This window comes from Zosterops lateralis (genome assembly GCF_965231275.1).
Source record: "Zosterops lateralis genome assembly, chromosome: 31".
Taxonomy (NCBI): domain Eukaryota; kingdom Metazoa; phylum Chordata; class Aves; order Passeriformes; family Zosteropidae; genus Zosterops; species Zosterops lateralis.
The window spans coordinates 2,704,123-2,729,132 of record NC_139791.1 but is presented as its reverse complement, the minus strand read 5'-3'; the positions used below and the strand labels follow the sequence as shown (position 1 = coordinate 2,729,132).

General features: G+C 49.5%; 1 protein-coding gene across 1 annotated transcript; it reads right to left on the bottom strand.

The window, feature by feature from the left end:
- Positions 1–17,024: 17,024 nt before the first annotated feature.
- LOC310920661 (olfactory receptor 14J1-like) lies at positions 17,025–17,957 on the bottom strand (the record flags this gene model as incomplete). The annotated part of the gene is made up of 1 exon (XM_083880723.1): positions 17,025–17,957. The coding sequence occupies one exon, from the start codon at positions 17,955–17,957 to the stop codon at positions 17,025–17,027; it is 933 nt and encodes a 310-aa protein (XP_083736849.1).
- Positions 17,958–25,010: the final 7,053 nt, after the last annotated feature.

Here is a 25,010-nt window from a genome sequence, read left to right as displayed (position 1 = left end):
AGGCACTATTCTGTTGCCAATAGCTCGAGATATACTGCAATGGTACACTGAAAATCATGAGGAGGTGGGCCTTGCTCTGCTGGGAGGAGGGGCCACAGTTGTGACAACGGTAAAGTGGCCCCACCCTTGCGATGGGTGGGAGAACAACAGTGGCTGAGCAAACCTCTGCGGAGTGAACAGCCCATCCCAGAAGCAATCACAGTTTTACAGATGCTGGGAAAAGGTCACAAAAAGCTGCTATTACATGGCAGCAGGGAAATGAATGGCAAGAAGTAATATTGCCTGCTGAAGAGGGGGATTCTTTACAAACTTTTTCGAATTTGTTACTTGTGCTTTGATCGGTACCGCAGGGAGACACCCGTTACTGCACTAGAAAAAGATACAGGGCCTCCCACCCACTTGGCAAGCCAGCTGTTTGAGTCTCCGGAACAAAGAATAATAGCCGGAGTACGCTGGGAGATAAAGCATCACGCTGCACGCTTGCTTGCTGCTGCACGCTCAAATATTTGTGCTACATGCTGTGGTAAAACAGTAGGTGTCCCCAGAAGGTGGGTAATTCCAGAAAATGACTGGGATGATCTTTGTGCTCGTTTTGCTAAGATGGGGCATAAATCTAAAAAGAGAGGCAAACGCAATGCCTCCAATATGAGAAAATGCTAATGTGTGGGTTACTCGGGCAAATGCAACCAGGACTAATGTTTTTTGTCTGTCATTAGCCAGTGTCTCACAGCCTTTCAAAACCTGCCTGATAGAGTTACCCCTTAATCTTACTAATCCAAAAGACAGAAGATTGTTTAGCAAATACAGTAAACTTGCATGTTGGGCCATAAAGCAGGCAAATGTTACTACGGAGGTCATATCAGCACTCACTCAGGACGTAAACAGCCTGAGACACACAGTTCTTGAAAACAAAGCCACTATTGACTTCCTTCTTCTTGCTCAAAGACACGGGTGCTCTGAGTTCAAAGGGATGTGTTGCTTTAATTTATCCGATCATAGCCAATCAATACATGCACAACTGGACTGGCTAAAAAGGCACACGACAGAGGTTAAGCTTTCACAAAATCCCCTAGATGACTGGCTAACCCAGACTTTTGGTCTAACACCATGGCTAACTCAGCCTTTGAAAGAAGGGCTACGATTTTTGCTAATGATTTGAATTGTCATTCTATGCGCGAGATTGGTGTTTGCTTGCTTTTTTCGTCGTCAGTCACAAGCACTTGCAACCATTAAAGAAAAAGGGGGAATTGTGGAGAGGATAGCTGAGAAACGGGAAGAGGATAAGGGACACAATAGCTCTCAGACTAATATTGTAACTAGAAGCTAGGACAAGGCCAGCATGAGGATGAGGGAGAGGAACTGAGATCATGAGAAAAGAGGAACTAAATGCTACAAGGTGATACAACTGTTGCAATATGCTGATATAACATGAAGTAAACTATTGTGTAGTCACTACCAATCAGGAGCTTGGCTTTTGCAATATGTATGAGTTAATTAAGCAAAGTATATAACTTGAGGCTGTGCTTGAATAAAGTGAGTTCTGCTGATGACCTAATGGTGTCTGCGTCTCCCTTCTCCAACAACAAAGAAAAAGGGTCAGGTGGTAAAACAAAAGGTGATCTACCTGGGCTATGAGATCAGTGCTGGGCAACAGACTTTGGGGAAAGAGGAAATAGAATCAATATGCTAAACCCTAAAACCCCAGACAATAAAAGAACTGAGAACCTTCCTGGGCATGATGGCATGGTGCAGACAATGGATTTACAGCTACGGGTTACTCCTGAAACCTCTGTATTCACTCATTGCAAATGGGAGCAGAGACCTCCAGTGGACAAAGGAAGCCACCCAGGCCTTTGGTCAGCTGAGAAAGGCCCTCATGTCAGCTCCAGCTCTAGGACTGCCAGATGTGAGTAAATCATTCCTTCTCTCTTCTCTCATGAGAAACAAGGGATTTCCCTGGGAATACTGGCACAGGACCTGGGCCCATAGAGAAGGGCAGTTGTTTATCTTTCCAAGCAGCTGGATGCAGCAGCCAAAGGATGGCCGGGTTGCCTCAGGGCAGTGACTGCAGTTGTGCTGAACATTCAGGAAGCCTGTAAGTTCACCCTGGGCCAGAAAATGACAGTGCTGGTGTCTCACACAGTATCCTCAGGACTGGAAACAAAGGGAGGCCACTGGCTTTACCCACAACGGTTCCTGAAATACCAAGCTATCATGGTAGAACAAGATGATGTAGAGATAGTGGTAACTAACATTGTCAACCCAGCTTCTCTCCTTAGTGGGAACCAAGGAGAGGCAATTCATCACAATTGACTGGAGACCATTGAAGCCACTTGCTCCAGCTACTCAGAGCTGAAGGACACCCCTTTGGATGATGCAGAAACCTGGTTCACCAATGGGAGCAGCTTCATCATCAATGGAAAATGACATGCTGGGTATGCAGTTGCCACATCCAGAAACCTGATCGAATCAGGACCATTATCAGCAGGTACCTCTGCACAGAAGGCAGAAATAATTGCCCTAACCCATGCATTATAGTTTTCAAAAGGAAAGAGGATGGACATTTATACAGATTCAAGATATGTATTTGGGGTAGTGCACGCTCATGGGGTCATGTAGAAAGAAAGAGAACTGTTAAACTCGCAAGGGAAGAACATGAAACATGCACAAGAAATAATACAACTGCTGGAAGCAGTCCAACTGCCTGAGAAAGTGGCAATCATGCATATTAAGGCACATCAGAATTGGAAGAGGAAAACGAGCTGGTGGACAGAGAGGCAAAAGAAGCAGCAAAAGGTGAGGTGACAGTAGAAGAAGCCCTGATTCCCGATGGCCAAATCTCCCTAGAAGGTAAGCTCGTGTATAATAAAAAAGACAAAAGGCTAATTGAGAATGAAAAGGGAACATATAACCAGGAGAGATGGGCTGTTACAGCAGAAGGAAAACTGGTTATCACCTCCCATTTACTATGGCCATTAGGAAGAGAAGAACATCAGAAAACACACTGGGGAATTGACGCTTTGTATAATTACTTGATTAGAAAGCTCACTGCCAGGAATTTCCATGCCACTATCACTCAGGTGGCCCTGCAGTGGGAACTTTGCCTCCAGACTAACCCCAAGAATACCCCTAAACCAAACCTTGGCCAAATTGGAAAGGGCCATGGACCCGGTCAGCAGTGGCAAATTGATTTTTCGGAATTACCCAGAATAGAGGGTATTGATATTTGTTGGTACTGACAGATCCCTTTTCAGGACGGCCAGAGGCTTTCCCCACCAGAACTGTCAAAACCCAGGAGGTAACCAAGGTGTTGCTACAAGAAATAATACCACGCTTTGGAGCTCCAGCCACAGTATCTTCAGACAGGGGAGCACATTTCATTTCAAAAATAGTTCAACAGATCAGTCAGCAGCTGGGCATAGACTGGGAACTTCACACGCCATACTGTCCCCAGTCAAGTGGCCAAGTTGAGAAAATGAACCATCTGATCAAGGAATAAATTGTGAGGCTGGGGCAAGAGGTGAATTTCCCTTGGCCCCAGTCCCTCCTGTTAGCATTGCTGTGAATTCAGACTGAGCCCAGAACTAAGGAAAAGCTGAGCCCCTTAGAAATGCTTTACAGGAGACCATATGGTGTGCAGAAAGGGATATCCACCCAAACTGGGGAAGAAAGGCTGACTGCTCATATGGTAGCCTCAGGTAAACAACTCAGAGAGATTGAAAAACATGTGTCTGGAAGTCAGAGCAGAGGGCTGGATAGGCCAGTGCATGAGATACAGCCTGGGGATTGAGTGTATGTCAAGTCTCTTACAGAAAAGACCTTGGAGCCGCAGTGGGAAGGACCATTCCAAGTGCTTCTCACCACTTTTACTGCGATTAAGATCCAGGAGCAGAATGCCTGAATTCACTACCCTTGAGTAAAAAGCATCTGAGGCCCCTTGGAGAGTAACACCGGGTGATAAAGAATTGAAACTAAAACTCATTTGAATGAGATAAGTACATCGTGGTCATAAATGTTTATCAATCTAGATTGCAGGAATTTAATCAAGAAAGTTGTTTTGTTAGTAACCATAATTACAATGCATGAGCTGGAAAATACCTCTAGCCAGAACAATGCTGAGTGGCCTTGGTCCCAAGCTTTTACTTGGTACACTGGATCCATGGGAGAATATTCTAATATAAAAGATTTAAACCCATCAACTGTAGTCATGCCTGAAAATCAAGTATAGGAAAGGCAAGAGTGGCAAAAACAAAGGTTATCACTTCAAAGGACAAGAGGATAGGAAATTAGAATAGGATGTCAGATGATTGATGGAACCACTCATAAAAAAGCAATCCAAATTAGTGCTTCAACCACTCCCACAAGAGGTCTGTAGTCATTCAAGTGAATTGGACTGTTCATAAAACTTTACTTTAGTACAGACTATTGAAGTGGTTTGTCTCTGGGCCCATGATAATATTGGACTCTCCTTTAGATTTGAAATAAATGCCAAAACAGAGCCCGTCACTCCAGCTCAAACCCAAATCACCCCACCTAGGCCTGAACCCAGAATTTACAAAATCAGCCCATATGTGATAAGGAATACGGGCCAACAGCAATTGCTATTTAATCCAGAATGGTCTCTCAATCATGTTGAATTACTAGTGCAAACTAACATCTCTGAAGTTCATGTGGCATGCTCTTCCTTCCTAAAGACATCCTTTAAAGGTTGGACAACATAGTTGCAGAAGCAACCATATACCAGGGACAGAATGCAAAGGGATCTGACTGGAATATCAGGGACAGGGCTGGGACTTCTAAACGAAATTGATTCAGAAATATTAATGAATAAATTGGCCACTACAACAAGTGATCTGACAGAATTAAAACAACCCTTACAGTCATCTTTGCTGGCATTGGGAACCAATCAGTGGCAAGTTTCAAAAGTATTGCCAAGTTTGGAAAAAGCAGAGGACCAAGACCATAAGTTAATCATAGATGCACTTGCTATGGCTCAGGGTAATGTGTCTTTGGCTTTTAGCTGTGTGCAGGCACAATTGTGGCTGCAATCAACAGCTGCCTCAATTATAACAAAAGGAAGTGGAAGGGCCTTTCTGATTCAGAGATTCAAAAAGCTGTCTGGGACAATGCTACTGATTTTGAAAAGAAATTTCCATCCTGGTGGACCTTGGTAAACTTCACCCATGATCCAATTGCCAACACAGCTACTGCTTTTGTGCTCACCATACACAACACCACAGTTTATGGCATCACCCCATTATAGCATTAGGACTGAATCGTGAGAGATCAGTGCTCTACTCTTCAGAACACAAGACATGGGCACGGGGAGTGCATGGGAAATGGCAAACTGTGAATCTGGAATCCTGTGTTACCCGGGAACAACAGGGGTTCATTTGTGAAAGTAACACAATTGATGCTCAAGACATATGTCTTGATACTGAACAGGGTGTTTGTCACTTTGAAATTCATCCAAACACTTGTCAAAGGACTGTTCTTGTATATATTGGTCAAGGTTGTGTGTGCTTGAGAACTGCGTGTGCTTTTATAGAAATAGACAAGGATAATGTAACTTTGACCAGAAAGAGTCATTTTAAGCTTTGTATTCGTGACATTGTTAGGATTTTAAGGTTCGACTTTCTGTATTTAGCACCAGTTGTGTCTCATCAGCTAGTTAACTCTGACAATAAGATCTATCACAGGTTGTCACCCACACCTATTGGGATGAACCTCACTGTAGTAAAACAATTATTCAATCATCAAGACCTTGTCAAAATCCTAAAAAGCATCCAGAAAACTGGAGAGTAAATTTAATTAGAATCCATCACGACACAAAAGAAACAAACAAGATTCTGCAAAGAGTAAAACAGGATGCAAGTCACAATTGATGGGGTTCACTTTTTGGATGATTGCCCATGGCAACTGGAATCCTAAATACATTATGTCACCTCATCATTGTTTTACTAATAATAGTTACTATTATCTTAGTGCTGTCTTTTGTAATGTTTATATGGAATTGGAAACTGTCACAACAAATGGCAACATTAACTTCTTTACCCCAAGCATATAGAAAGGCATTGAGAGACACATAAGTTAAGGACTGGAATTTGTACTAAGTAAAAGAATTTACTACCTTTTTGAAAAGGGAGGACTGAAACATGGGATTGGAAACTGCAGGATATTAATCATAGAAATTAGGAGACATTAACAACAGGCAATCAGATGATGTGTATTCCCTAATATTTGCTGCTCTTTGTAATGTTGCTTAAAAAAGGGAAGGGACAGGTCTATGGCCAGAACAGAAAGAAGGATTGTAGGGATGTCTGATAAGGAGAGGGTAATTGCATGGACAGGAGACAGGAGTACAGGATTGCAAGAGATACTGAGATAGCGAGGCTCCTTGTGCCCCCAGAACCAGATAGAACTGGCCTTGTAGCTTGGACTGTGGCCAGACGATCAGTGGGCATTCACAGGGCAGTAGGGTGAGGAGTTCATCTCTGAGGAAGACAGTTTTTCTTCTTCTCTGAGACACCCAAGATGACCTCCAGAGACAATGACACAGGCGAAAAGGACTGATAAGACAATTAGCAGAGGAAGTGGAGACGAGAGGAGGCAAGGAATGAATATACACAGGTGTGTTGTGAAATTTGATGCATATGTAACAACCTCAATGTTAAAAAAAAACATGAGGGAGCAAGGGGGTGCGTATGCCTTTGCAGAGGTATCCTCCATATGCCTGGCCAAATAAACTACATACCTACTTAAAAACTCACTTTGTCTCTGAGGTTTAGAGTCTTTCTGCCTGTCCGGGCAGAGCTGTGTAAGTGTATGTGACCCTGGCCTGGTGCAGGCTGGGGGAAGGCAAAGGGCCCTTGTCCGAGCTGTGTGCAGAGGAATCCTCAGGGGCCCAGGCCGGGGCTGCTCAGCGGCCGGTGGGTTGTGGTGAGTGGCGGCAGCTGTTGACGCTTCCCTTGGAGCGTCTCCAGGCAGGGAATGTTGGGGGCTGCCAGCGCTGGGGTGTCCCAGAGCCAGTGGAACATTGGAAGGTTGGGGCTGCCCTGCTCCTGGCGCAGGCGGCAGAGCTCTGTCAGCCCCTGGAGAGGACAGCCAGGGCTGTGCAAAGGTGAGAATGGCAGAAGGGGCTGAGCTGAGAGGGAGCCAGAGGGATGATGGAGTCCAGGCACTGGGGGCCTGGGCATCCCTGGCAGGGGTGTGCCAAGGCTCCTGGAGCTGGGGCAGCCTCGGGGCTCTGAGCATTCCCTGGGGAACCTGGTCAGAGCCCAGCCCGGCCTGCAGGGGAAGGAGCTTTTGCTGCTCTGGGGCCCGGGGCTGGCCTGGCCCAGGCCCAGCCGTTGCCTGGGCTGCTGTCCCTGCTGGCCCGGGGCCCGGGTGGGAGCTGCCCCAGCGCCGGCCCTGGCAAGGAGCCGCAGCCCCCGGGGAGCTGCCAGCTGCGTCTGCTGGGCTGCGGGCGAAGGGAGGCGGCGGCCGCAGAGGCGCGGGGAAAGGTCCTGGCCCCGGCTCTGGGCCGGGCCGGGGCCACGGGCAAAAAGTCACCCTGCAGCTCCCGGCCCAGAGCAGGGAGGAGCGGCAATTGCTGGCTGAGAGAGACCCTTGGCAAGGGCCTGCAGGGAGAGGAGACAGGGAAGGGCTTTGCGCTGCCGGGGCCCGGCTGAGATGGGATGTGGGCATGGACTTGTAGCCTGGGAGGGCGGTGGGGCCCTGGGCCAGGTTGGCCCCAGAGTCTGCGGCTGCCCCCGAATCCCTGGAAGTGTCCAAGTCCTGGTTGGATGGGGCTTCCTGCCTGGGACAGGATGGGATGGGATGCAGGGGAATATGGGCAGCTGAATAGCAGAATCAATATGATTTCAGCAGAAGCTGTTTATTGTTTACATTACCCTGCAGTTATAGATTCTAGCACTACTGTCCATGGGTACAGGTATCTCTCAATTGGTAAGACACTTGCTCACAAGGCAGGCACACATCCTTCAGGACACCTAATTGGTCAAGCGTCCATCATCACATTGTGTGTCCTCCAGGTTTTGCTTTTTTTGTAGACAATTTCTCAGGCTCTTGGGTCTTTTTTTTTAGTTCTGTTGTTCTCTCAGTTGCCCTGATGAACTCCTGAGAACTCTGAAAACAAGACTGCAGGTGGCTTGCTATCTACATTTTGGCTGATACGCAGAATGGCTTAAGTTATTCGGATACATCGTTACAATTCCCCCTTCTTCTTTCCCCCTTCTTCAGCCAAACATTTTTTACTGCATTTTCTGCCAAGCGAGTCACCAATTTTATGCTGCATGGAATAATACAAAGCAAAAGTATAATGAGAGCCAATATTTACAATGTACCCAATGCACCCTGTGATACCTTTCAACCAACCAGTAATTAATTCTCCATCCCTCAGACCATTCATCCAAGCCCTAGTTTATAACAGTTAACTTCTTCATGTTATCTTCTAGTTGCTTGAGTTTCCTGTCAATGGATGCAGAATGGTCAGAGATATTCATGCAGCACATTCCTTCAAAATCCTCACACCCGTGCCCGTGAGCTAATAGCAAAACTCTATAACAGCTCTATTTTGCAGTGTTCTGTGTCTAATATCATCTACATCAGTGAGCATCTGATCCAAAACAGCTGAAGTTATACTCAACTGCTCAGTTGTCCACCACCCCAACCCACCAAGTGTAGTCAAAGCTTGAGCAACAACAACATTGGGAGTAAAGATTGATGCTGTTATTTGTGCTGGAGACCCCTAAGATTTTATGTGATTGCCACAATCAGATAATTAAACTCAATACTTCTATATATTTCTCATCATTTACCTCCAGAGTAACCTCTCCATTTTTAAATTAAATGGTTGGATCAAATTTCTCCAATAGATCTCTCCCTAGGAGAAAGTCTGGGGAGTTCGGCATGTATAGAAATTTTATGGATGCCCCACTGTTTTCCATATTTGTATTTAAGTGGCTTGCAAAAATATGCTATATCAGATTGGCCAGTTGCCCCCCTTACCCTAATGTAGTTGTTTCTCACTGGCACTAAAGCTTTATTTAAAACTGAAATTGTTGCCCCTATGTCCACCACACATTCCAGCTTTTTCTTTTCCTTCCCCAGTTTCATTTTCATAACCAGTGGATCTCCTGGGGTAAGATCCTCCAATCCCCCGCAGCTGCTTTTTGTGGCAGCCACCACCACCTCCTGTCTTCCGTTCCTTTTCCCATTTCTTCTTTGTTCAGGACACTCATTTCTCCAGGGTACAAATTTTCTGCAATTTGCACACTGATCTTTGCCCAGCCAGGGTGGTCTTGCCTGGGTGGTTCTTGTCTCCACCCCCCTTTTCCTTCTTCTTTACTACTGCCATTATTGTTATCATCCTTTGCTTATACCCTTCTTTTTGATTGCTGAAAACCCTCCATGCCTCATCTAATGGGGCCTCTAAATTCCTTCCCTCTCCTGATCCCATTATTTTCCTCTCCTGTTTTGTTTCCACCCAAATCTCTTTTCACACTCTTGTACAGTCTTTTTTCTATCTTTTCCTTTTACTCTCCAGATCTCTGGGACTACATATGATCTTCCACAAAAATACGCAAAAATCTCTAGTTCAGAGTCCTCCTCACCCTGTTCCCCACACTGAGCACAAGCTCTATGTCTTCAACTCAGGAACAACACCCCTGCTCTCCACAGGACCCACACTTATCCAACACCCACGATTGATGCCACCCTTGCCTGCAAAAACAGATGATCCTACACCTTCTGTTCCTCTGGATATTCAGATCTTTTAGTTCAGGCTTCTGCCAGTCTAACGTGACCAGATCTCCTGTAGAGGTCCTGTAGAGTCCCTCTAACAAACCTACTGGTGTCCCCTTATCACCCAATTACATTCAGGGGTTACAAACTCCCAAGGGTCGAGCCCACACCACTTGGGAGAGGGACCCCTTCCAGTCTACTTGCTATGATTAGAACGATTGTCATCAATGCACCATCTATGGCAAGGCACACTAAACAAAAAGCAATTCCCACAGCAAAAACATTAAGACAAACAGCACTAACCTAGAACAGCATCTATCACACAAACCCTAAAGGCAACATTCACAACAAAAGCATTAAAACAAAAAACTGTAACAAAAACAAAAACAAAAACAAAAACAAACAAACAAAAAAAAAACAAACCAAACAAACCAAACAAACAAAAAAAAACCCCCAAAAAAACCAACAACCAAACAAACAAAAAAACCACTTTATCAAATTAACCCTAAAGACCTCACAACAAACAATTCTTATAGAAAGCACTCCATCAAAGTAGAATGCAAAAACTCTTAAGAACAGAACTTCTGGCAAGAAACACTAAACAAACCCTGAAACAACCTGCAGTAAAAAGAAAATATGGACAGTAAAATGCAAAGAGTTCAAAGAGTTCCCTCGTGCACATAGTAAGGAAGGAATATATATATAAGCCGTAGATTGATGCAATTATGACTTTGGACACAACATGGCAGTATTACCTCAACAATACAGCACAGCCCCCAAACCCACGGTCACCTCACACAAACTTTCAGACACCCACAGAACCAAACATGAAACACATCTGAACTTTTAAAAAACTTCCACACACAACCAAATAGCAGCAATAAAACAGCAATTCACCCCCAGAACTTCTTGTGGCCGATCCACAGTCAGCAAACCCCTCCCTGCTGCCTTTCCCTCAGTCAGTGGTTCCTCCCGCTGGCCGCACGTCTGACCCAGTGGTTGCTTGAGACCAAACCCACCAAGACCCTTCTTGTGTGCCCAAACCTCTCCGGGCAGCTCACCAGTGGTCTCTACAGGGCCTCTTTTTAAAGAAATACAAACAATTTCTCCACTGTTCAGGAGGTCATTGTCTCTTCCAGTGAGCGACCCGAGAAGTGGAATTCCTTCCAGGGAAAATCCTGGGGCACCTTAGGAAGTCTGCTCCCACCAGCCAGTCCTATGGCTGGGCAGAGAACATCCCTTCGTGGTTGCCAAAAATAATACACAGAAAGACTCTAAACTCGGAGACAAAGTGAGTTTTAAAGGAGGTATGTGATTTATTCAGCACTGGGTGCAATGTGGGACAGCTCCCAAAGGCAGGTGCAGCCCCTCACTCACTCACGTTCTCTTTTAACCTCTACAATGTTACGTATGCATCAAGTTTCACAATATACTTGTGCATATTCATTCTGTGGCTCCCCCCATCCACTTCCTATACTAATTGTTTTATCAGTCCTTTGTGCCTGTGCAGTTGTCTCTGGTGGTTGCCTCAGGGGTCTCAGAGATGAAGGAGAATAGTCTTCCTCCAAAATGAACTTCTGACCCCGCTGCCTTGTGCATGCCCATTGATCCTCTGGCCACAGTCCAGGCTACAAGGCCAGTTCTATCTGGTCCTGGGCTCCCAAGGCATCTCACTATCTCAGTATCTCTGGTAATCCTGTATTCATGTCTTCTGTTTTGGTAAGCAATCTCCCATATCAGGCATCTTTGCATTCCTCCTTGCTGTTCTTGCACATGGTCCTCTCTCTTCTTTCAAAGACCAGCAATACACATCATCTGAATGCATATACTTTAATCAATATATTCTAATTTCTAAGATTATTATTCTCTAGTTTCCAATCCCATATTTCACTAGAAGACAATTGAAGGAAGACAAAGAGCTCCCAAGGGCTTTCTGTATTTTCATGAGCCCCACGCTGGATTTGGGGCTGAGTCCAGGAGCCCCAGGCACTGAGAGAAGGTTGAAGAAGCTCCTCAAGGAGTCAGAAGCAAAAGTCCAAGTCCCTTGGAGCCTCCCTGGGCCCCAGGGAGGGCAGGGAGTGCCAAAGGCTCCCCAGGGACTGGTGAGAGCAGATCCTTGAGGGCAGGATTGCAGGGAGGCCAAGGCTGTGAGCAGGGAACTGCAATGCTGAGCAAGGCCTGGGCTGGTTGGAGGCAGCAGAAAGGCCAAGGGCTGAGCCCAGGGCTGGGACAGCAGGGCCTGTCCCTCGCGGGTGGCTCGGGGCTCTTGGTGGGGCACTGGGATGGCAGGGGCAGCAAGGACAAATGTCCTCAAGCTGCAAGCCCTGGCAGCCTCCTCAGGGAGGGGCCAGGCAGAAGCAAAGTGCAGGCCCTGAAAGGAAAGTTCCTCCTGTGGGGCCTCCAGAGGCGCTGCCAGAGCCCAGGGGACAAAGGCCTGGCTGCCTGTGGCCCTGCCAGCCCTGCCCAGCCCTTGGCCATGTGTCCTGCAGGCTGTGCCCCCTGTGCTGCTGCTGCTGTGCCCTGGCCGGCTGCACACGCCCATGTCGCTGTCCCCCCAGCATTTCTCAGCCCAGCATTTCTGTGCCCTCCCTGGGCTCCCTGCACCCAGCGCTGCCGGCTCCTGGCACACAGAGCCAGCCCATGGCCCAGCCTCACGCTGGGACACCTCCTGCACCAAAATTCTGCCCTGCCAGGGACTTTTCTTTTTCCTCAGCTCCAGCCTGAACCTTCCAAGCTGCACTTTGGGGAGGTTTCCTTCTCTTCCCAGTGCCAAGGAAAGCTCTGCTGCTGTTCACAAACAGAGAAGGGCTGGTGGGACATCAGTGATTGTCAGAGGTACAGTGACCATGCAATTACTGAATTTTTAAATGTTCTGTGAAAAAAACGAGGCGCATTAACAAAACTTCTACACTGGACATAGAGAGAGAAGACTTTGTCCTATTCAGGATGCAAATTTGGCAATTGCCAAGTCAGGTACTGATTTTTTTTTAAGGAAAATAGCCTGTAAGAACAAGGGTGTCCAGGAAGCATGGACACACATCAAGAAAGAAATCTTGAAGGAGCAGGAACAGTTAAACTGTATGCCAAAAAGTAGCTGGCAGGGAAATTGACTAGACTGACTGGGTATGGAGCTGTTAAAAATGGGCCTAGATAATATTTTTCTCCTTAAAATTCTATTATTAATCAGCTCTTACAAGGGTGGCTCGAGGGACGGGCAGACCTTCCGGGTTCACCCTTGAGGAGGAGGATCTTGGTCAGCTCTGCAGCTCAAGTTGCTATAGAGTCGGGAACTCCTCCTCGGGGCGGTCCAAGGAGTTCTTCTTTTCGTTGGGTTGGTTTGGGGTTCTGCTTTTTCTTGGGTACTTTTTAGGTTACAGAGAGTTACAAAATATTGTTCATTAATACTTTAGGGTATACACGCTTTAGTACTGTCTTTTGTGGGTTTAAATTTTACATTGATTTATTTTTATAGGGATTTTTGGTTTTAAAAAGGGTCCCAGGTTACACCAGGATTTTTAATTTACGTATTGGTGGCACGGGGTCACTCTGGGAGGGGGTTATTTCACAATTGGTGCTGCTCTACTTCATGGCGGCAGGAGGTCCTGTTGGGGACGGTGGTGGGAGCAGTGAGTGGGTGCCGTGGGGGGATCGGGCTGGCAGCCCGGGGCAGATTCTTGCCGACTCTGTTAGGGGGAGGGGGGGGCACACCGGCAGCAGCGCCCCGGCGGCGGGAGTCGGGCTTTGGGAGCGGGCCGGACTGGGAGCAGGGGTTCCCTGCACCGCCGCAGCGGGCACTTTCACTTTCAGTTTTACTCCGGTGGGAGTGGCGCGGGTCAGGCTGGCTTGGCAGCCCAGGGGTTTTGCAGCGGGAGAGCAGGGACGGGACGTCCCGGCCACGCCGCAGAGCGGGAGTGGGCTGGGATCTTGTGGGGGGAGGGGGCGGCAGCTACGAGGCCACGCGGGCTCTCCATGCGGGCCGGGAGCAGTGGTGGTAGTGGGAGCGCGGGCGGCCACCCCCATCGGCAGAGCCACGCTGGAGCGGCGGTGGTCGTGGGAGCACGGCTCCGGCGTCTGTGGGGGGGCTGCTGTAGTTTGGCAAGCGTGGGGGGCTTCTTCTCTCTTCTTTGGCTGCTTGGGGGACTGCGGTTTTCAAAGAGCTCCCCCCCTTTTTGCTTACCAAGGTGGCTTCTCATTGTTACATTACAATTTAAAATTATAAACATTTAAAATATTAATACACCTATTATACAATAACGAAGGGTTTTAACACTCTAAATTCAATATATATGTACTTAGGAGCCTTCTAATTTTCATTTTCTTCAGAGTTTTTGGGGGGAATTCAGGGGACTAAAAGATGGTGCATCACATTTGGAAAAAGGAACAGTGAACTCAGGAAATGTTTCAGGATGTTGTTAGATTATGCAGAAAGAAAATTAGAGGGATGAAAGCTCAATTAGAACTTAACCTGTCTGCTTCCGTGAAGGATAACAAAAATGTTTTTATGGATACATTAATGGCATAAGGAGAGACAAAGACAACTCCATTCCTTATTTGAGGGATATGGTTACCAAAAATGAGGAAAAGGTTGAGGTACTTAACCCCTTCTTTGCCTCAGTTGTCAACAGACAGGCTGCCCTCAGGACAAGTGCTCTCCTGAGCTGGTAGATGGGCACAGGGAGCAGAAGAGGCCCCCTGTAATCCAGGAGGAAGCAGCTGCTGACCTGCTGAGCCACTCAGATGCTCACAGGTGTCTCTGGGACCAGATGGGATCCATCCTAGGGGCAGGAGGGAGCTGGTGGATGAGCTCCCCAAGCTGCTCTCCAGCATTTCTCATCAGTCCTGGCTCCCCAGGGAGGTCCCAGAGGACTGGAGGGGCCAATGGGAGCCCATCCCCAAGAAGGGCTGGAAGGAAGATCTGGGGAACTCCAGGCCTGTCAGCCTGACCTGGGTGCCTGGAGAGGTTATGGAACAGATCACCTTGAGTGCCATCACAGGGCAGCCACAGGATGGCCCAGGGATCAGAGCCAGCCAGAGTGGATTTCAAGATCTGCATTGATGGTCTGGATGAGGGGATTGAGTCCAGCATCAGCAGATCTGCAGGTGACACCAAGCTGGGTGTGAGTGTGGATCTGCTGGAGGGTAGGAGGGCTGTGCACAGGGCCCTGGACAGGCTGGATCCAGGGCCCAAATCCAACCATGGGAGGTTGAACAAGAACAAGGGCCGGATCCTGCCCTTTGGCCACAACAACCCCTGCAGTGCTCCAGGCTGGGGACAGAGTGGCTGGAGAGTGTCCAGGCAGAAAGGGAGCTGGGGCAGTGCTGGACAGCAGGCTGGACATGAGGCAGCAGTGTGCCCAGGTGGCCAAGAAGGCCAATGGCCCCTGGCCTGGATCAGGAATGGTGTGGCCAGCAGGAGCAGGGCAGTGATTCTTCCTCTGTGCTCAGCCCTGGCTGGCAGCACCTGGAGTGCTGTGTCCAGTTCTGGGCCCCCAATTTAGGAAGGACATGGAGGGGCTGGAACGTGTCCAGAGAAGGGCAAGAAGGCTGGTGAGGGGTGTGGAACACAAGTCCTGTGAGGATTGGCTGAGGGAGCTGGGGTTGTTTATCCTGGAGAAGAGGAGGCTCAGGGGAGACAAGGTGGTGTCAGGGCACAGGTTGGACTTGATCATCTCCAAGGTCTTTTCCAACCTTGCTGATCCTGTGATTCTCTGAAACCACCCTTGCAGCAGTTGCAGGATGAGCCCTGGGCCTCCTCTTCAGAAGGTGCCGCAGCCCAGGTCCCTCAGCTTCTCCTCACAGCCCCAAAGCCCATCCTGTCAGCCCTGCAGAGCCTCTGCAGCCCCTCCTCATTGCCCAGAACAGGGAGCCCCACAGCCAGACACATCAGCCCAGATGTGCCCCCCTGGCCTGTGGTGCCTCTGCAAGGGAACAGCACCAGGCACTGCAGGAGCCTGCAGACAATTCCTGAAGCACTTGGAAGATGATCCTGCTCCCCAAGGGACATTTCCATGGTGTAAATCTAGGAATTGAAATGGGGAGAGGGGCCAGAGAGGAAAGGGCAAACGGGGATGGGCTGTTTGCAGGGGAGGGGACAGGGATGAGCAACAGGGAAAAATCTAGGGCAGGAAAGAGGAAAGAAAGCAAAGATGGAGCAAAGGAAACGCTCAGGGCAGTTTGGGGGTGGCTGCCAGGCAGCTCTGGCCCTGAGCAATAACATCTGCAGTGGGAAAGGAAACTCACAGCTCATGGGAACAAACTTTCTGTGTGACCTCACCGGCCACAACAAAAGTGAAGAGTTTCCCTCCTGTCCCCCAGGCCTTCCTGGCCCCAGAGGCTGATGGCATTTGTGCTCCCTCACGTTCATCTCCCCACACCAACACCATGGGGGTGCTCAGGCCTGCTCTGGGCACTGCAAACAGGGGCTCCTGAGCCAGTGCTGCCCTGTCTGTGCCTGCAAGGATGGAGCACCTGTGTGAGCTGGGGGAGAGGCCAGGGCTGCAGAGGGGGGATGTTGTTGGCAGGTGCATGAGGATGCTCTGGGATGCTGCCCTGGGGTGTCCAGCGCAGTGGGGATGGATCAACCCCTGCTCTGCTGCACCTTCCTGTCTCCCCCAGGGCCCTTGCAGAGCCCCAGCCATGCTGTTTGTCCCCAGCCTGCCCACAGCCACCCTGGGGCTGCTCACGGGGCTTTTCTGTGCTGAACATTGGCCTGGACGTGTTTTGGAGAGAGCCTGGGCAAGGAGCCTGGAGCCCCCAGGCCCTGCCCTGAGGCGTCAGCGCTGCCCCAGCAGTGCCCATGGCCTGTCCCTGCTGCAGCCCCGGCACTGCCACCCCCAGCCCTGTGCCCGGCCCCGAGAGCCCTCAGGCCCTACAGCAACACCAGGGCCAGGAGGGCAGCAGGGCAGGGCCACGGGAGCAGCACTGGCAACACCAAGGGCTGCTGCTGCTGGGCACAGCTGCTGTGCCAGCCCTGATCTGCCCCCAGCTCTGCACACAGACATTGCTGCTGCAGCCCCAGAGAAGGGATCAAAAAGGGTATCTCTGCAGAAAACTCTGCTGGGAGATCATTGAGTTCATTTAGAGCCACTGAGAGCACAGCTCCTCATTGACACAGTCTGGGGCCACAGCAAAGGTGGACAGAAACAAAATCACACAAACCATGACCTTAAATTGTAGGCAATATTTAAAAAGTCATACAAGGTAAACCTTTAAAATGAAACCAACAAGAAGCATCAAAGATGACTTTTATTAAAAGTGAATTGCAGAAATTGTCCAGCGGTTTAATGTTTCTGAAACTGTCCAGTGATCAGTGTCCACACTGCAGCCTTGAGCTCCTGGTTCCTCAGGCTGTAGATCAGGGGGTTCAGGGCTGGAGGCACCACCGAGTACAGAACTGACAGGGCCAGATCCAGGGATGGGGAGGAGATGGAGGAGGGCTTCAAGTAGGCAAATGCTGCAGTGCTGACAAACAGGGAGACCACAGCCAGGTGAGGGAGGCAGGTGGAAAAGGCTTTGTGCCGTCCCTGCTCAGAGGGGATCCTCAGCACAGCCCTGAAGATCTGCACATAGGAGAAAACAATGAACACAAAACAGCCAATACATAAACAGATAGAAAACGAAAGAAGGCCAAGTTCCCTGAGGTAGGATTTGGAGCAGGAAAGCTTGAGGATCTGTGGGATTTCACAGAAGAACTGGCCCAGGGCATTGCCATGGCACAGGGGCAGGGAAAATGTATTGGCTGTGTGCAGCAGAGCATTGAGAAAGGCACTGGCCCAGGCAGCTGCTGCCATGTGGGCACAAGCTCTGCTGCCCAGGAGGGTCTCGTAGTGCAGGGGTTTGCAGATGGACACGTAGCGGTCGTAGCACATGATGGTCAGCAGGAAATACTCTGACCCCAGGAAGAAGAAAATCAAAAACACCTGTGCAGCACATCCTGTGTAGGAGATATTCCTGGTGTCCCAGAGGGAATTGTGCATGGCTTTGGGGACAGTGGTGAGGATGGAGCCCAGGTCGGTGAGGGCCAGGTGGAGCAGGAAGAAGAACATGGGGCTGTGCAGGTGGTGGCTGCAGGCCACGGCACTGATGATGAGGCCGTTGCCCAGGAGGGCAGCCAGGGAGATGCCCAGGAAGAGGCAGAAGTGCAGGAGCTGCAGCTGCCGCGTGTCTGCCAATGGCAGCAGGAGGAAGTGGCTGATGGAGCTGCTGTTGGACATTTCTTCACTCTGAGCATTGTGATCTGCTTAAAGAAGACATTTACAAGCTGGGACAGATTTCCTTGAGTCAATCCTGTACAATTTTATTAGGAATCTTCTCAAAACTATTTCTCTTCCTCTGGGGGAACTTAATGAAAAACATTTTTTCAGATTAGGTTTTTGGTGGTGAGTTACTGCCTCATCTTTAGCATTTCTCTCACCCTAAACTGAGCAGCCTAGAGGAAGAATAAAACTCCCTGTGCCCCAGTGCAGTCAGATATGATGGTCCCACACAGCTCAGCTTCGTTCTTTTAACCTCCTTTTTTTCAGGTTCATCACAGGTAAGTGTGCTTTAAAAATAACTTGGACTTTTAAAAGGCTCTAGTTTCAAAGTCAATCCCTCCAAACTCTTCCCTCTTTCCCTTAGGAGCTGGATAGAGAGGGATATCCAAGGCTGGTCTGGCTCTCTGCTGCCTGGAGTTGTGCCTACTGGGAGCTGTTTCTCCCTATCCAAGCCTTGTCCCTGCCAGTGCTCCCAGAGCCCAGCCCAGCCCTGGGGGCTCAGCTCTGCCCTGCACACCCCTCCCAGCACAGGCCACTGCCCAGGGGCATCTCCCTCGCACCAGGGCCTTAAGGGCAGCTCAGACAAACAGAGATGCTGCAAGCCAAGGTGCTGCTGGTGCTGTCTGTAGGCAGAGGAGGGTGAGGAGGCACTTTCTGAGGGAGATCTGAGGCAGATCTGCTGATCCCCAGGGTGACAGTGCAGGAGTCTCAGTGACACAGACAACACTGACAGCCCCTTTCCCTTTCCTTTAGAAGAAAGCTGAGAGCAGCCCTGGCCATGCAGCACCAACTCCACAGCAGGAGGAATCTGCCCTGATGGGGGTCACTCCTTGCACCTCCAAATTCTCCCCACAGTCCATGGGGAGCTCCCAGGAAGGCTGAGAGCTGCCCCTGGCAGGTGGCAGATGCCCTGGCCTGGCCAAGAGCCCTCAGGGCTGCAGCACCTGCTCTGCACCACAGCCCTGGGCAGCCCTGGCTGCAGCCCCAGCCTCAGCCCCTGCAGCCGTTCCTGGCAGCAGGAGCCGTCCTGCCCTGTCCCTCTGACGGTGCCCAGGGCAGCCCCGCTCTGGAGCACATCCTCCCCCAAAGCAGAAAGGGCAGCAGAGCCATCCTTACAGTGCTGTCAGTCCTGTCCTGGCTCAGCTTTAGGAGATCCCTGCAGCCACAGACTTACTGTGTCAGAAGGCGTGAAGATTTCTCCATGAATAATCACAGAATTGTCCTTCCAGTTTCTTTAAGTCCCTGTTTGCTTCAGTCCTCACAGATATCTGCAGGCAGTGCCCTCAGCCCTGCTGGGCTGGGAGAGGAGCTGCTCCTGAGGAGAAATGTCTTTTTAAAACTCCTCTTGATTGTCAGGATCTTCCTCTTCTCCAGGAGCCCAACCCAGCTCAGCAGCAAGATAAAAGCACAAAGACCTTAATGAGTCTCTTGGGGCTTTGGTGTTGTTTACATCAGACCCAGTTCCTCAGAGAATGTTGAAAAAGCTTCTCAGGAACTCAAAGTCAAATAAGAAACTCCGAAGTTTCTTGAAGTTTTAATAAGTCCCTCTGAGAAAGTGTCCCCAGGTTCCAATTAGAGCAGAACACTGCAGGCAGTGATGACAGGTGCGGACAAACAAAGCAAATGTGTCTCTGATGCTGAGGAAACCTGGATGTATTTCAGAAATGCAAAGGGCCAAGGCCTGAGCCCCAGCCCCTGACAAGGCACATCCTGTCCCTCCCTCAGTGCTCAGGGCTCTTCCCAGGCCACTGGGATGTGGGGATGTGCAATGCCAAGGGCAGCACCATGGGGCGGCCCCTGCCAGGCTGCTGAGCAGGGCCAAGGAGGCAATGAGGCCCCAGGGCTGCAAGGGTCACTTGTCTCCTGCTGATGGCTCAGGCCCAGGCCCAGCAGCCATGGCCCAAGTGCTGCAGGAGTTGGCTGTGTCAGGGCCTTGCAGCTGCTGCCCATCCCTGTGCCCTGTGCAGCCCAGGCTGTCCTACGGTGTCCATGCCCTGCGCCTCTGTCCCTGCAGGCTGTCGTCATCCCCCAGCTGCCCCACCTGGCTGGGCCCTTCCTTTGCTGACAGCTCTGTGTCCTGCCTGCCTCTGCCTTGCCACACAGAACCTTGGGCTGCTCCAGGCTCCTTTTGGGTGAATGTGTTGCACCACAGCCCTGCCCTGGGAGAGAAATTCCTCTCTTCCTGTGTTCAGTCTTGTCCCTCCCCAGCTGTGCTTTGCATTAAGTTTTTCTTTCTCTGGCTGTTCTCTCATATGTCAAAAGGATCCACCATCTCTGAAACCACCCTTCAATCCCTCCCAGGGCTCTCCCCTGCTATTCTCAGTCTCCACTCAACTGAGCACAGAGCTCCTTTGTCCCTATATAGTGGCCATGTGCTTGAGGCCTCCAAACCCCACCTTGGGAGATCTCTGGGCCCTTTCCAAGGTCTTGGCCAATGAAAACATTGTGCTCACAGTCTAAGAAAATCTCCAGCAGCCATGGCCAGCCTGATCTGTCTATCTTGGCTACTTCTGTCTTGGAGCAATTCTAGGATATACAGAATTTGGAAGGCCAAATTCTAATTTTGGCCATAGCCTCTGCACAAGAAGGCCGATTCTTTTCCACAGGATGGAAGGCACGGAGCCTCATTGTTTCAGGGGCAAATGAGAGGTGGCCACCGGAGGCCAAGGCCATCCATTGCGGACAGGTTTATTTCTGAGATATACCCTTGCATATACCATTTTTTTTTCTGGAAAGTACCAATTTTGGCCATGAGTATTCATAAAGAGGGGCAATTCTTTTCCATGGGAATGAAATAATTGAGCTCCATGGTTCCATGGGAAGATGAGAATCAGCCCTTGACATTCCAAGATCAGCTGGACCTGTCAGGTGACCTCTGGGAGGCCAAACCAGCCAGACCTGTTCCATGTTCCCTTGGTTCTATGGGGCCCACAGTGTCCCAGTGCCCCTTTGGTTCCATGAGGCTCTGAGGTGTCACAATGTCCCTTAGTTACACATGGCCATGAGGGGTTTTAATGGTCTCCATGGTCCCACAAGGCCCCAAAGTGTCACCGTGGCCCCCCTTGGTTCCATGAGTTCCCACAGAGTCACAATGGTCTCCATAGGGAGGAACCAACCAAGCCCCCGTGTCACAGGGGCAGGTGAGGGGCAGTCAGCAGAGGCCAAGGGCAGCCAGATTAGATGGTGCTGGCAGATTTTGTCTGGGACCGTTCCCTGGATATAGGGAATTTTAGAGGCAGAATACCAAATTTGGACATTAACGCCTGGAGGAGAAGGACAGTTCTTTTCCATAGGAAGGAAAGCACAGAACACTGATGTTTCAGGGGTAGATGAAAGGTGGCCACCAGAGGCCAAGGCCAGCCAGACCTCTCTGTCCTGGCAGCTTTTATCTGAAAGCAACCCTTGGATATAGGGAATTTTTGTAGGTGGAATCCCACATTCAGCCATTTCTGGGTTGATAAGTAGGATGGTTCTTTTCCACTGGAAGGAAAGCAAAGAGCCCAAGTGTTTCAAAGGCAGAAGAGGAGAGAGGTGGATCCTGGGAAAACAAGACAGCCAGACCTGTCTGTCTTGGCAGCCTCGTTGGAACCCGGGGGACCATTGTGACAAAGCAGGGCCCAATGGAACCATGGAGACCATTGTGACACTAAGGAAACTCATGGAACCACGGTGACTATTGGGATGCTATGGAACCTCATAGATCCAAGGGTCCATTGGGACATTGTGGTGCCTCATGGAATCAAACACTGTGAAACTTGGAGGCCTAATGGAACAAGGGTTTCTATTGTGACACTGCAGAACCTCATGGAATCAAGGTGACCGTGTTACACTCCAGAAGCTCATGGAACCAAGGGGCCATTGTGACACTGCAGAACCAAGGAAACTGTTGTTGACAGTACAAAAGCTCACGGAATGAAAAGTCCACTGTGACATGGTGGAACCTCATGGACCCAAGGGTCCACTGTGACTCTGTAGGGCCTCCTGGAATAGAGGCTCCATTGTGACACAGTGGGGCCTCATAGAACCAAGGAGCCTTTGTGATACTCCAGATCCTCATGGAACCAAGGGTGCATTGAGGCATAGCAGGGCCTTGTTGGAACCAAAGAAACCACTGCTAAAAGCAGGGTAACTCATAGAACCCAGGACTCCATTGGTACAATAAAACCTATGGCACCAAGGGGCCATTGTGACATAGTGGGGCCTCATTGTAACAAAGGAACCATTGTTGGCTGTATAGAAACCCATGGATCTGAGGGGCTGTGGTGACACAGCAGGGCCACATGGAACCAAGGAGACCAGTGACATTTAGGAACCTGTTGGGGGTTGGGTTTCCTTTCCTTTTCTTTCCTTTTTCTTTCCTTTTTACTTGTAGAATCTTTCCCCATAAAGCTGTTAAGATGCACTGATGGCTGAGTGCCACAGACAGGGGGAGATGGCCCAGCCTCAGGGATGAAGGTTGTCTGGTAGCAATCCTCTGGTTTTTGGGAGTTTATCTCAGAGGGACAGACATACCATGAGAAGAGAGGCAGGTAAAGGATGAGGCTGGGGCAGTTGGGGGTTCTCACTCACTCTCAGCTTTGGGAAGAGGATGGTCAAGCTGCTGCTTGGAGAAAGGAATTTCCCCACCACTGCTACAACCCAGCTGGGAGCTGCCTTTCTCCTACTGCTGGGCCCTGCACCCCCTGCCCTGCTGGGACGTCCCGCAGTCCCAGCGATCGCTGCAGAGTGTCTGATACATCTCGTCCAGCGCCCCAGGATTTCTGCTCATCCCTGCCCTTCCAGCCTGCTGCTCCCCAGAGTCCTGCCAGGGCCCTGGGATCAGCAGCCCCAGGAGTTTGTGCAGCGAGGCCTCTCTTCCATCCCTCCCGGCTGGGACAAAGCCGCCATTCCCGCGCGCTCCCCGAGCCCGCGCCACAGCGCCCCCTGCAGCCGCGGGGGAATCATCGCACCTGCCCCGCCCACCGGGAGCCACCAGCGCCCCTGCTGGCTGTGACCGGAACTGCACCAAAGGGGAAAGTGCCCGCGGCCGAGAAGGGCTCACTGGGGGCCTGGCTCTGTTTGTTGTTAATGCCACAGTTATTGTTGTTTGCTTGCCTTGTTAGACATGCTAGTAAAGAACTGTTGTTCCTATTCTCATATCTTTTTTCCTGAGAGCCCTTTCATTTCAAAATTATGATTCAGATGAAGGGGTTTTACATTCTCCGTTCCAAGAGAGGCTCCAGCCTTCCCTTGCAGACACCTGTCTTTCAAACCAAGACTGAACCTCATGGAACCAAGGGTTCATGATGACACTGCAGAAACAAGGAGACCATTGCTCACACTATGGAAACTGACAGAACCAAGCAGCCATTGTGACATTCAAGGGCCTCATTGGACCAGGGAGACAATGGTGACACTACAGAACCTCATGGAACTAAAGGGTTTATTGTGACACTCTGGGGTCCCATGGAACCAACTGTCCATTGTGACACTGTGGATCTAAGGAGATCATAGTGACACTACAGAAGCTCATGGATCCAAGGGTCCATTGTGACATAGCAAGGACTTATGGAACCAAGGATACCATCATTACACTATGGAAGCTCATGGAATCAATCAGCCATTGTGACACAGGATGTCCACATAAAGGCAAGGGGACATTGAGAGACTGTGAGCCTCAATGGAAGAAAGGACACAGGTGAGAGTAAAGATGCTCATGGAAACTACAGGATATTGTGACACACATGGAACCAAGGAGCCCTTGTGAAAATGTGGGTGTTTTGAATGGAGAGAGAGAGCTTAGACAAGTCCTGCCTTTGGCTCAGATTTCTGGCAGTAGCTCTGTTTGGACAGCCTGTGCCCCAGATTGCTCTCAGTTTCAGGTTCTTAATAATGGCAGATTAGGTCTATGATCAAATGAAATATTTATTTGAGAAAAATTTAACAGACTAGGTATAACACTGGAATAAAACAAAAATAACTACTAGTAGTCTAAAGGTACCCATATTACAGTTAGCAAAGGAATAGTATAGATTAGGATTTAATGTAAGTTCCCATCAATATGGTGATGGGGTGCACTTAGAATTCTTCTATCAATTCCCTGGGAGACTATCCTCAGAGTTGATGTTGAGCTTGTGGGAGAAGTCCCTGCATGTTTCCAGAGTGTGTGTAGGAGGCTACTACCTCTGTGGAAAATGGGGTAGCTTTTATAGTTGTAAAAGTAGTGCCTTTTCAGTCAGAAATCTCTGGCTTATCTCTCCTTATCTATTCTCACGCCCGCTTGTTTACTGGGAGTTCTACTCCAAGTGCCAGAGGAAGAAACAACTCCCTGGGTCATAACAACTAACTGGCCAAGGTTGTCTCATCACTTCACATGGGCGAGAGAATGTCTGGAGTTGTCACACCAGCTGCTCTTCTGTAGTAGGGGGGATGTCCTGCCACAGTGGGGCACAATGGAGTGAAGGACACCATTGGTACTGAATCCACTGGATAGAAACTTTTAAACACAGTTTTGAGTATTTGAAAGCAGGTGTTCTTTATTACAGCATGCTGGTCACTTGGGCAATCCTTTCACCATTCGAGTGCATTGAGCATGGAATGAATAGAGTTTATTGCACACACTGATTGCATATTCATGAGCTATCCTCACTTCCTTTGACTTTATTTGATATAGTTGCACCCCTTATCACAAGTCCTTACATGGTTCTTTGAGCTCTGTCTTCAATGTCTAATGTCCTTTTTAGGTGGCTGTTCCATGACCCCCACTTTTGAGTAAAGGCAATATCCTTGTTTCGCATAACTTCTGTTTTGTCAGCCTTGCAGAGCTGAGCTGGCATCCTGCTTGCACTTTGAATGACTTCTGTTTGCTGGAGTTACATCCTTTATCTGTTTCTCCAAGGCTGTGCTGTTCTGTTCCATTACCTGACAGTGGTACACAGGGAGACAGAAATCAAGACTCAAGTCCTCTTCATCATTAGACAAAACAGCCAGTTTTATTGTTCAAAACCTTCTTATATAGAGAGTTCAAAACTC